Below are 12,365 nucleotides of genomic sequence, written 5' to 3'. Positions count from 1 at the left end.
CTTTTTTTTTTTTTTTTTTTTTTTTGGGAGAACATGGTTGCATCACTGGACAAGTTCCGTAACCCTGTAACTTCAAATATTTTTTATTATTTTCATTGCAATATGGATTCACCTTTGATGTCGTGCTTTGGTATAGACGTGGTCTTTTAAAACCATGTGATACTGTTTGATGGCTTGTTCAGATGAAATTACTTCCTTGTCTACCATCAAAAGATGTATTTAGAAAAATTTGTTGGCTGTATGGAGTGAACTAGCTGGTTGTATAACGTCGGTACTTGTCAAGATATTGTACCTTTAACTTCCAATGTTTCTTATGTAGTTAATAAGGGTAAAATAGTTTGCAATAGCTACTGCTTTGTTGGTAGATGTTTGTTAGGTTCTAATCCCAGCCTGTAAATTGGATATTTGTACACTGTAGTTGACTTGATGTCGTAATCATAATCAATGAAAGAGACTTGTTTAGCATATTTTATGAAGCTTCGATTCCTGCCTATGTCAATTTGAAGTGTATGTGGAATCAGGTGGCCAAATGGGCTGCTTTGATGTGATTGAGGTGGGAAGTTTCTCATTGAATGAATAATTTCTTCACTTCTAGAGTCATTTAACTTGCAAGTCTTTACTTTTTGAAATTACCAAGGGAATATGATTGATCCTACCTTTTTATGCTCACTGTTAAAAGGAAAAAAAACATCTCTTATGAGGTGTCAATGTTTAGAATAGTGGCAGACATGATGATTGTACGTGCCTGTTCTTTGCTCTGGGAGCGAACTAGTTCATTACTTGTTTCCTTGGTGTCATTCCTCCTTATGTTTATGGAGGACTGTTTTTAGTAGTTTTAGCTTACCCATCGTTACCTTAGAAACTTAAAAAGATTTGCTTGATCTTCCTTTTGGCTGTCCTGTAATAAAGAAGGAAACTAGGAAATTGTTCCAAGTGTTCGAATGGTCTTCAGAAGCTATTTTGGAGCATTATCGCATTTGTCTTATCAGTTGGGCTTCCTGTTGGAAGGCTCGTTTCTTTTAAAGAATTGTATTCCCTGGATTAAATGCCTTACAACTTTGAGATTTCTTGGCAATCAAAGATCTCAAGGTCAATTAGTTGTCTTGTGAGAATAGTTGGGTTACTTAAAAACTAGCTCAGACGCTCAATTGGTATTCCTACAAAAAAAAAAAAAAGCAAAGCTCGTTCAGTACAAATTTTGTTAGTTTGCTATTCAAATGGTGTACCTGTTCTTTTATTGGTATGCTCCTTATAATGTATTCCTATGGGCTACCAACCATGCGAATATGAACCTTGTTATCAATCATTGGTCCCAATTATTGTGCCTGTCTGTTCGTTAATTCACTGCTTCTCATCTGAAAAGTATGTTTGAATTCCCGATAGTGTGGAAGAAACCCCTTGAAACACAGAGACCATAAATTTTAGGTATTTTGTTATTGAAGTTCCTTTCAAAATGAAATCGAATGAATTTAAAGAATCTTAAGTCATGGAGGAAGCATCTATGATGCTCAGTGACCAAGATCCTTCACCAATGACATCACAAATGTTGACGTGGATAAATTTGGTGACAGGAGAACCTGAGATGGAAAAAGTTTGCATCTTCTGTTATTTATCTAGATTGAATCTTCCATTTCTGTTTGGGATTATGAAGCTGGAACTACTACAGTTGAGAAGTGATTGTTGGTTTGATGTTAACCCTTTTAAACCAGCAGTTTTGAGACCTAATTTATGTTCGATGAAGATTTTATAGTTTGTAGTGGAATTGATGCATGTTTTCTGTGCTAGATGATGCTGTTTGCATCTCTGGAGTCTTCGTTTCCACCCACAACTTACCATTATGAGTGGTGTTTACCACTTATTCCCATTTTGGTTCAAATTTTTAGGCTTATATAATAGTTTGAACCTATTAAAAAATCATTCTTTGGGCCCCTAAAGAATGTTGCCCCCTCCTTCATATGCTTACTTACAGGTCCTCTAGAGATTTTCCAGATATGCATGGCCTTATTATGCACACATACAACTCTGATAGTGCTGACTCGCAAGTGGATCATTTGGGTTTACACAAAGCTCTTTGTGTATTAATGGGGTGGAATTACTCAAAGCCTCCTGATAATTCAAGAGGGTACCGTTTTCTATCTGCTGACGAAGCAACAGCTAACCAGGAGGATTTGATTATGTGGCCTCCTCTAGTTATCATCCACAATACAATTACTGGAAAGAGTAAAGATGGGCGCATGGAGGGTTTGGGAAACAAGGCAATGGATAGTAAAATTAGAGGTATCATGCACTTTTTTACATTTCTTTATCCCTCATTGATGCTTGAGTAGATTTACCTCCTTCTAGGTAGAATAAGGTCTCTAATCAACTAGGCCATACTGCACCTACAACTTTACTACCTACAACTTCATTTAGAAGAACATAAAACATCCCTGGAATTTCTCAAGTCTATCACAGATGACTATCTGTGTCAGGCTATAGATTTAGAATGCGGAGTAATTTAATGATCTTTTAGTTGCTGATGAGAACCATAGTTATATTTATCGTATTTTCTTAGTTGATGAACCTAAAGTTACAATTTCTGAATCTTCCATGAATGAGTTGATGGCACACGTGGAACCTTATACTCATTCTGGTATTATCTTGTTTTAATGTTAGTAAATCTGTTTCAAAGCCAATTGGAAGGGATTTTTTTTAACACTTGTGCTCAAGGAGGACACCTTATCCTCCCTCTTTCCTAGTATTCTTTCTGGACGAAATCTCACTTATTGATAGAATGTGAATGAAGCTGTTCTCTTTTCTCCAGTTGGTTGATTCTGTTCAAGTATTTATAGGGAGGAGGGGCTGCACTGTACAAGTTCTTTTTTCCCCCCTAAAAAAAAATCTTTTAATAATTTATGTATCAGGTCTCTTCTCTACCCCCCTCTCTCTCTCAAGTCTATCAGTCATAGATGATACATCTCTTGGGCAAGCAGTTTAGAAAGTGGAGTACCTTAATTATTTATTAGTACCATTGCTGAAGAACTATGATTATAGTTATTGGCTTCATACTAAACCTCTTACATGAAGTACCGAATTATTTATTAGTATGGTTGCTGATCTGAATTAGGTGATATTTACCTGCTTCATAGCGTAATTATAATTAATGTGCCTAAAGTTTTTATCTGTATCCCCCATGGATAAGTTGATGGCACGTGGATCTTTTAGGGTTTCTGTCATTATCCTGTTTCTGTGTTGATGAAGCTGGTTTCACAGCTCATTTGAAGGGCTTTTTGTAATCCCTTTTCTAATTAACATCCATAAATCTCTGTAGTTGTTTTGGAGTCCGTGTTAATTTTTTTTTTTTTTTTTTTTTTTTTTTTTTTTTGTTATCCTACAATCTTGACTGGCTAACATTTGTGAGATACTAATAGCTATGCAGTCTTGAGAGTTTTATCCGAGAAATATGCATTTTACCACAGGCATGTACTTTGTGTGTTGGTTGTGATTTTCAGTATCTCTCTGCTTTTCAATTGCTGTGTCTAACATAATTTTTATTCCTTGTTTTAAATTAAACCTAATTTCTTCAATTAGTTTGTTTGGTTTTATATTATATTATATATAGGCATAAGTTTTATTTACTTAGCGGCAGGTTACAGTAGATCTTTTGATGATCAATTCCGTTGATGCATCTGCTTTTACTTGGCTTTTACTCTTATGCAACCTCTTAATTTCATCGTCTATACATTTTAGTTATTTTAACATAGACTGTAACTTCAATCTTTTATTTCAGCAGTATATTTTTGGATTCTATTCTTCATTCGTCTCTAGTCTGGGAGACAATGGAGGTAATTATAGGCTCTGCAATTAAGTTACTTTGCAATCCCTAACGCAACAGTTAGATCCAGATAAATGGGGGAGGCATTTCATATTAAAAGCTTCACCTAACATTAGGGCAACTTTGTTTGTGGTCCTTCCTTGGTTTTATAACAGTGTGGGGTCGACTGTTTATTATTAGTCTTATTAATGCTAGTTTCTTGTATGGGATTTTGCTAATTGGTTGACATGATAATAATTTGGCTCTGATTCTCTTATAATTTATCATGATATTTGATTTGGTTTTCCCATATTCTCTAGCTTCCTCTACTGGGTGCTTGGATTTTTGTGCCCTATTTGTTTTTGTTTTCAACGATCATGCCATATACCATGTGGGAACTGTAGATTCTGAAGCTTTTTAAGCTTTAGTTAACAGAGAGTTGTGAAAAGGCCTATTTAGTTTTTACACAGCCACCTCTGTTCTTAGTTTAAGGCGTTTACCTTTTATAATCTTAATGCTAGTTTGCTATCAATATGTTGGCATTTAGCTGTCTTGACGAGTCATTTTGCCTTTTTTTTTTTTTTTTTTTTTCAGACCTTGGTTTTGGGGGTGGGAAGTCCAAGTCTTTATATGGAAGGGATGGTCATTTGGGCACAACTTTGATCAAGTTTTCAGGTGACCAGTCTGGCCTCAATGAAGCCAAGAAACTGGCTGAATTCTTTGAGAAGGACAATCATGGACGTACAGGTTGGGCTCATGTACGACCTGCAGCATTTAGCAGGGATGATGATAAAAATCCAAACCTTGTTAAGGTGGATGAAAAGTCTGGAGAGAGGAAAAGGATTTTTTATGGCTATCTTGCAACTGCAGCTGATATGGAAAAAGTTGATTTTGATACAAGGAAAAAGGTTACCATAGAGAGCTGTAGGGATTTCAAACTGTCCAGGTAGAATATCTTGATTAGTATATAGTTCGACATGCCTTCAGTTTGTAACCTGGGTTAAACTGCAACACTCAAATCCACCTCATTTTTGAGCTCGTCGATGGTTTGTGGATGAAATCTTCACCAAACAGCTTGTTTGAATGTTGACCTCTGTTATGGGGGAGGTGGGTGGTTGTTTGGTCTACCAGTAACATTACTCGAGGAATTTCCCCGGATTTGCTGCGTAATTTTAATTTTACTGTAGCACGAATGTGTATGGTAGGATGCGGAACATGGATCTGGTTGTTTGTCAACCGTTTTAAATCCTAATGATTAAAAAAGCTTGAATTATTTGTTTGTGTTCACATAAACAAACCTGCACAATCCTCCATCGTAACTCTAGAACCTGCTATTTCTTGGCAGTGATACCAACATCCGTTAGAACCGGAAATAATCACAATTGAATATAATTGAGTCGCTGTATAAGCATCTTGAAAGGAAGCTAATTTTGAGTAAGCAAGCCTTCCGTTGCTCGGTTCTTTTCAGGACAAGCATACAATTTTAAAGTACGTGCAGAATCAACAACACTGGGCTGTCTCCAGTTACATGTCTGCGTGTGCTGCTTGTGTTTCATAAGGGTTGCGTTGCTTAGTTTTAAAACAACAGGCACACTCAGAGTTGGAGCGACCGTGGGTGGGTGCTTTGACATTCCAATTGATGAATATAGTTATTATGGATGGATTAGATCCTTGTATATGTATATTTTTGAATTGGAATGCAAATCTGTGCATCTGGGCGATCAATCATATGTGGATCCAAGGTTTGAGAAGCCTGTAAAATGCCGAATCTGAAAGTTTTCTTTTTTTTATAAATATAACAGTGATTTATCTCTGTGCATAGAAATCTAACCGAATACTTTTTGAAGGCAATGTAGGTCATACTGAGGGAGGAATACCAGAGAACCCCAACTTTTGTGAGGTAGTTTTTGTTTGCTTTTCTGTGTCTCTAGCTGTTGTTTGATATGATTTGATGAATTTCGCTTTCGAAAGTAGAAATAGGAAGGAAGGAAAAGGATATTATCTCTGGGGTAGTGATGTTGAATTCTGGAACTTAAGCCTTGGGTGTCGGTGGAAGATACACTTTGACAAACTCGGCTTGGAATCTTATCCTCAATACTGTTGTCTTCATGTATGACATTTTTAGTTTTTCATTCGTTTTCTGTGTTGGAAGTAATCTTTTAAAGATTCCAACCCCCATAGAATTCTCCAATTCTGACAGGTAATTATTGGAGATGGTGTGGTTTTGGGTTCAAAAAGTGGGGAAGAATGTGGGTTTATTTAGAAGGGGAGTGAGTGAGTGAGTGAGTGAATGAGAATGGTAATGGGAATGGAGTGCACTTTACATGTGATGCGCATGCTTGGCGATGCCTGGTGTAGGGAGAAGAAGTGCAGGAAGTGGCACTGTGTATAATAGCGTGCCTTGTTTGGCATCTGTCTACACTTTAACTGACTGAACCCATGTGGTGGTCAGACTCTCTGTGGCCATATGGCCCATTCCCCACCTATTCCTATTCCTTTCCCTCTCTCTTCTTTTTCACTTTGATTTTCGGGAAAGCACTCTCTTCCCACACCCTATTTCCTTCCTTTTTCTACACTGCACTAATCTGGATTATTATAAACACTACACACTTCTTTATACACTTTTTATACCCTTCTTATCCATAGTAGTATAATATTGTCCAGCTCTCGTAATTTTACTTTTAGTTTTCTCAAAATATCTCATATGAATAGAGATGTATTACTTATTATAAACTTGAGATCATTTTTTTAATTAGCCTCTCAACAATCCTCAACATTCTACCTTCTCTATTCATTTCAGGTTAGTTATTCGTCAGCACTAATTTAGCTTACGATGTTTTTGGAATTCTTTGTCGTAGCTTACATTTTGATGCTTTTTCTCCCAAACAAAGAGGGAGAATTCTTATCAAGATAGTTCTTTTTTTGTTGTTGGTGATCATTCTTGCTCAATAGGGTATAGGCCGGTTGATGTGCCTTTAAGTAGGCTGCCACCTAACATTTGTTAGCTAAGTCATTATGAAAGCATTAGCTATATAAATTCCAAGTGGGGTTTTTGGTAGTGATAGGCTCGCTATTGTGAGACTAGGGAGCTCTACTAAGTTTAGGTGATTCTAATAGACAGACCAAAGGCATACATGTAGGATACTTGCTCTCAGCGAGTCAAGAAGCTCGGTAAACGAATACTAGACAGAGGGCTAAGACATGTTTCTAGCATCGTTGAGATGAACTTGGCAAGTCTAGTTTGGATGGGGTTAGAAAACTAATCAAAACTCTTCCAACTTAAACTTTCAGCAGCATGAAATTTCATGCTGGTTGGAGGGGGGAATGGAACTCTTCTTATAAGAGTGTGGAAACCTCTCCCTAATAAATGTGTTTTAAAACTGTAAGGTTAACGGGGATATGTAACGGGTCGAAGCGGACATAGCTACTAGCTCTGAGTTTGGACTATTACATTCAACATTGACGACTTCGATTGACGACTTCGACCTGTTCTTGCATTTCTTATGATATAAGTATGTTACTTAAAAGTACTAATAGCAAAGACTATTCTATAATAGTTGATCATGGATGATTGATGATTAGGTAGGATAATGGTATTTTAGGATAATGGTATTTTACGGTACATATATTTTCTTTAATGTTGTTATTTCTTACCGAATTAGCTCAATCTAACAATGATTTGTTAAGAACCAAAAAAAAATTGGAAGTAAGATTTGTTAAGAACCAAAAAAAAATTGGAAGTAATTTTTTAAGACACCAGATACGAATGTCTATTTATGTGGATTGGTCAATTATACCTGTCGTTTTTTTCTATCAAAAAAATTGTTCTCGTTCACATTTTCCAATTGTATCTTCGAATCCAATGGACACAAAATATTTCTTCTTTTGAGAAATTCATTCAATTGAATCACTCGTGCTTAACTTGACATTTAAAAAATAATGAAATAATGATTGATATAATGTCGATGACAATTTTATAATAATTATTTAATAATATGATATTTAGTAGTATTCAACCATTATTTTAAAAAAATATATATATAGGTAAATTTTTGAGTCTATCCTATTGGAAGAAAAAAAAAACTTTTTTAAAGGTATAAGTTGGAATTTTTTAATCTATTTATAGAATATTTGGTATTTAATTTTAAATTAAGTTATATGTCATTGTTTTGTCCATTCTATAATATTAAATAAATAAAACGGTTGTTTGAAGAATTTTCAGAACAGACAGCAAAATGACACAAAATATTATATTATGAAATGGACATATCATTGATCTTCCAAATTAAAGTATATTAAATGAAATTATTCCAAAATTAGAATTATTACAAATTTCCAGGATCAAATTATAAATTAAATTTGTGTTGCTTCTATTTTAATGTATAAATTTAAAGCTTTCAATAAACATATTGGCCACACATCCCATAAACACATTTGCCTGCTCGTTTGTGATATTTAGCTGAATTATGTGTCGTATCAGTGTCGTTGTATCAGATAAAACCATTATTCATGAAGCTAATCGACTTTCACATTTGGATCTGGTTGTACACAGTTACAAGTTTTTTTTTTTGTTTAATGACCTAAGAATGGTTTCAGAACAAAACCATTTTGAGGTATTTTGAACGATTTTCACAGTAAAAAAAAGTATTGTTTGTAACATATCATAGCAAAAATGTTATTATCGAGAATGGTAAATTTAAAATATATTTAAAATTCACTTTCATTTTCTAAAATTTTTATTTCAAATTATTGTTCCATTTAAAGATTTATAATATTTTTTTAATTTTGTAATTTTGTAATTTTGTGTACCAAATATAAAAATAAAATAAAATCAGGTAATAAAAATGGGCAGTTTTAAATTTAAATCAGAACGAAAAAGAAAATGCAAAACATTTTATGTTGAAAGCGGTAGGCATCGTCGGCGCATTGTAGAATTTCTTCACAGGGAACTTTTAGGCGCCGGTTTCCGGTAATTATTCATTACGTGTCAATCTCTTATTGGCCTATGTAATTTCAATGTCTTGTCATTTGATTTATCTCTTCCGTTTCGAGTTTAATTCCCTCTTCGCCTCTTTTCTTGCCCTTTCTCTGTTTCTCTCTCTCTCTCTCTCTCCCCGCCACTGAGCTGCCGCCGCCGTTCTAGAGGCAAAAAGAAATGGGGTCGATTCCCGATCCCGGTGAGTTGAGCGAGATGACTCACCCGAGCTTCGATGAGTTCCAAAGGCAGGCGTCTCTGATGGCGAGCTGTACTCTGCTCTGGAAGGAGCTTTCCGATCACTTCACTAATCTGGAGCAAGATCTTCTTAAGAAATCGGACGCACTGAGGCATAAAATTCAAACCTTAGACCATCAGACTAAGGAGTCTCTTGACGAGCTGGAGAAGCGCGAGGTTAGTATCCAGGGTAGTGTTCAGATCGCGCTTGGTAAGGTCGAGAAAAGTATGGAAGCGGCGCTTAAAGCTCTTGAGAAAGACGGCGATGAGAATGGTGAAGTCGATGATGGCGATGGATTGTTGTTGAAGCTGAAATCATTCTGTTTGGAAATGGATGCTAGTGGATTTTGGAGGTTCATCACTGGTAAGAAGAAGGAATTGAAGGCTCTGAGGGAGAAAATTCAATTGGCCTTAGCTGAATGCATCGATCCGCCGAGATTCGTGCTGGAGGCCATCTCGGAGGTGTTTCCACTGGATAAGAGAGTGGAAAAAAGTGATGGTGGGAATGATTTGGGCTGGGCTTGTGTTTTAGTGCTTGAATCGCTGATTCCAGTTGTTGTAGACCCAGTGATCGGGAAGTCAAGGATTTTGGTTACTCCTAGCATGAAAGAGCGCGCCAAGGAAATCGCTGAAACTTGGAAGGCGAGCTTGGAAGAGCGCGGTGGTATCGAGAATGTTAGGACACCGGACGTGCACACCTTTTTGCAGCACTTGGTTACTTTTGGGATTGTAAAGAGGGAAGATGTCGACTTATATCGGAAGCTTGTGGTTGGATCGGCCTGGCGGAAGCAGATGCCCAAATTGGCAGTATCACTTGGCCTTGGAGATATAATGCCTGGTATAATTTCAAATTTCACGCTCGTTTCATATGAAAGAACGATATGATTTCTGATCTTGAGTTTATTTTAGAAGCTAAACCAATATATTCGCCTCTATTTTCCATTTCCATTTATCTGGTATGGGTTTTTGTTCTTGTTTTCATAAAGATCCAACCATGGCACTTTATGAGCAGAATGATTTGTAAAAGCGCATCAATTCACATTGTAATCCATCAACAGGAGCTTTTACGAAGATTGCATGGAAAATTATATCTTAGAGATGGATTATATTGATAGCATAATCAATTTTTTCACAAAATTGCCTATATTTGGGGCCGAGTGGTTCTTTATAGAACGAATTTGATGTTTTGGTGGAGTGGTTTCTTACTAGTTACCACCAAGTAGTTGAACATATGGGTTGGGAGTTAAATGCAGCATCATGTTTGAATTTAGACCATCCAATGGTTTTCGTATATGCATTGGTTGCTAGCTTGATATTCTAAAACTTTCCCCATCTCTTTTTCTTTATGAATTACTTTCCTGGTTATTGTTATTATTACTATATCATGGAAGACATAACTGTAACGGGAGAGCCGCAGATGTATTTTGTATGCTTCTAAGCTGCTATCACGTGTAGATATGATTGAAGAGTTAATCAGCCGGGGACAGCAGCTTGATGCCGTGCATTTTACATATGAAGTTGGTCTTGCGGATAAGTTCCCCCCCGTTCCACTGCTGAAAGCTTATCTGAAGGATGCAAAGAAAGCTGCAGCTGCTATTTCTGAGGATCCAAATAATGCCGGCAGAGCAATGGTACATTTTACCTCATTTCTTAACTTCACTATTACTTCTTGAGATCAGTTTCTGAATTCTTGTAAATATCTTGCATGTGATGGCAGAGGGATCATCAATTACTCCATTTGATTATGATATAATATTTGACCCTATATTATAGGCAAATCTTGGATGATTATGATATTTTTGACCTTATATTATAGGCAAATATTGTATGATTGAGGATATTTTGACTTCCATTACGGTTTACCATAAATACTATATAGGCAAATATCTTATATGATTTAAGATATTTTGACTTTCATTACGGTTTATCATAGATACCCTATTTGATTTTTTATTATAGGCAAATATCTCGTATGATATTTAGCCTTCTATTACGGTTTACTATAGGTATCATATTTGATCTCTTTTATTATAGGCAAATATCTTGGATCAATTTATTCCTCCTTCCATTTTTTCTATTACGGTTTACTATAGGTATCATATTTGATCTCTTTTATTATAGGCAAATATCTTGGATCAATTTATTCCTCCTTCCATTTTCATTATAATTTATTTGATTCTATGAATGATTCTAAATAGAGAATTTCACCTCCATCCTTTTATTACCATTTATTGAGTTGGGAGTGATTCTAGCAAATATTCACAAATTTATTATGCTAACATGTTTTAAGCGTGGTGATTTCGTTTGATATATATATCTGTCTATTTGTTTGAAGGTGGAAGAAATTGTATTATAAGCTTTGCTATGAACTGTCCTCCTTTCTTGGTTCATTGTATTATTTGACCTCCGCAATGGTTTCTATATCATATATTAGAGGCAGTAGTAATTCGTATGTTTTCTTTTTTGTTTGTCGTAGCACCTTGCTGCACGAAAAGAGCAGTCCGCACTCCGAGCTGTTATCAAGTGCATTGAAGAATACAAGCTTCAGGCGGAGTTCCCTCCAGAAAACCTTAAGAAACGTCTTGAACAGCTAGAAAAGGTGAAGGTAGAGAAGAGGAAGCCTGCTGCAGTCCCTGCCAACAAGAGAACACGGGCAAACAATGGTGGCCCTATGCCTCCTGCCAAGGCTGGTCGTTTGACAAATGCATATGTATCTTCATACCCAGCAGCCCCTGCATTTGTCAGGTCTCCCTCGCCCTCTCAGTACCTGGCCGGTGTCCCGCCCTACCATTCCCCACCCTCAATGTATGGCAGCAGAAGCCCACCTGCAAATCCTTATACTTACTCACCCGAAGCTGCTCCACATGCTGGATCGTTCCCCTCACCTCCAATGTCGTATCCTGTATATGGTGGTTACGGCAATGCAATGGCCTCAGCATATCAACCAGCTTACTATCGATAAACATGACTGATCTCTGATGATGGTAACTGCTGATTCTTGTTATTTACTTTCCCAATGGTTTGTCTGTAATACCTAACCATGAAACAGTAGCCATGTATGTGTTAATTGTGACTTGTTATGCTTCTTGCTTTTCGTGCTGAGAAGCCAAACTCTAATGTTGATCAAACTTTAGCTGTAGGGTTGATCGTGTAAAGCTATTAGGATGACCACGACACAACATTATAAAGTAGATCCTAATGTCATTTGGTCTTTAGTTGTAGAAAGGCTTGCCCTGTTGGTTCTACTAATCTCTTGGTCTCTTTCTCGATCATGCCTTATCATTTGAAACAAACGCAACTATGCATTCTTTTGTTGTCTCTCACGACCCTGTCATTAGAAAATTGGAAGGTTGTCCCATC

The 12,365-nt window shown here is 36.4% G+C and overlaps 2 protein-coding genes across 2 annotated transcripts in view; both read left to right on the top strand.

The window, feature by feature from the left end:
• LOC111498966 overlaps positions 1-5,066 on the top strand; it is an 8,783-nt gene extending 3,717 nt beyond the window's left edge. Inside the window, exons 2-3 of the mRNA XM_023150365.1 lie at positions 1,970-2,277; positions 4,388-5,066. Coding sequence (XP_023006133.1) covers positions 1,970-2,277; positions 4,388-4,743 — 664 coding nt within the window. The 3' untranslated portion in view covers positions 4,744-5,066. The remainder of the gene's footprint in view (positions 1-1,969; positions 2,278-4,387) is intronic.
• Positions 5,067-8,861: 3,795 nt separating this feature from the next.
• Positions 8,862-12,250, top strand: LOC111498977 (FRIGIDA-like protein 4a). The gene is made up of 3 exons (XM_023150385.1): positions 8,862-9,843; positions 10,461-10,636; positions 11,482-12,250. Exons 1-3 carry the CDS (start codon positions 8,949-8,951, stop codon positions 11,965-11,967), a joined length of 1,557 nt encoding a protein of 518 aa, XP_023006153.1. The 5' UTR covers positions 8,862-8,948; the 3' UTR covers positions 11,968-12,250.
• Positions 12,251-12,365: the final 115 nt, after the last annotated feature.

Source organism: Cucurbita maxima, unplaced genomic scaffold, assembly GCF_002738345.1.
Source record: "Cucurbita maxima cultivar Rimu unplaced genomic scaffold, Cmax_1.0 Cma_Scf00026, whole genome shotgun sequence".
NCBI classification, from domain to species: Eukaryota; Viridiplantae; Streptophyta; class Magnoliopsida; order Cucurbitales; family Cucurbitaceae; genus Cucurbita; species Cucurbita maxima.
The sequence above is the reverse complement of the archived record's forward strand: the minus strand, read 5'-3'. Positions and strand labels throughout refer to the sequence as shown.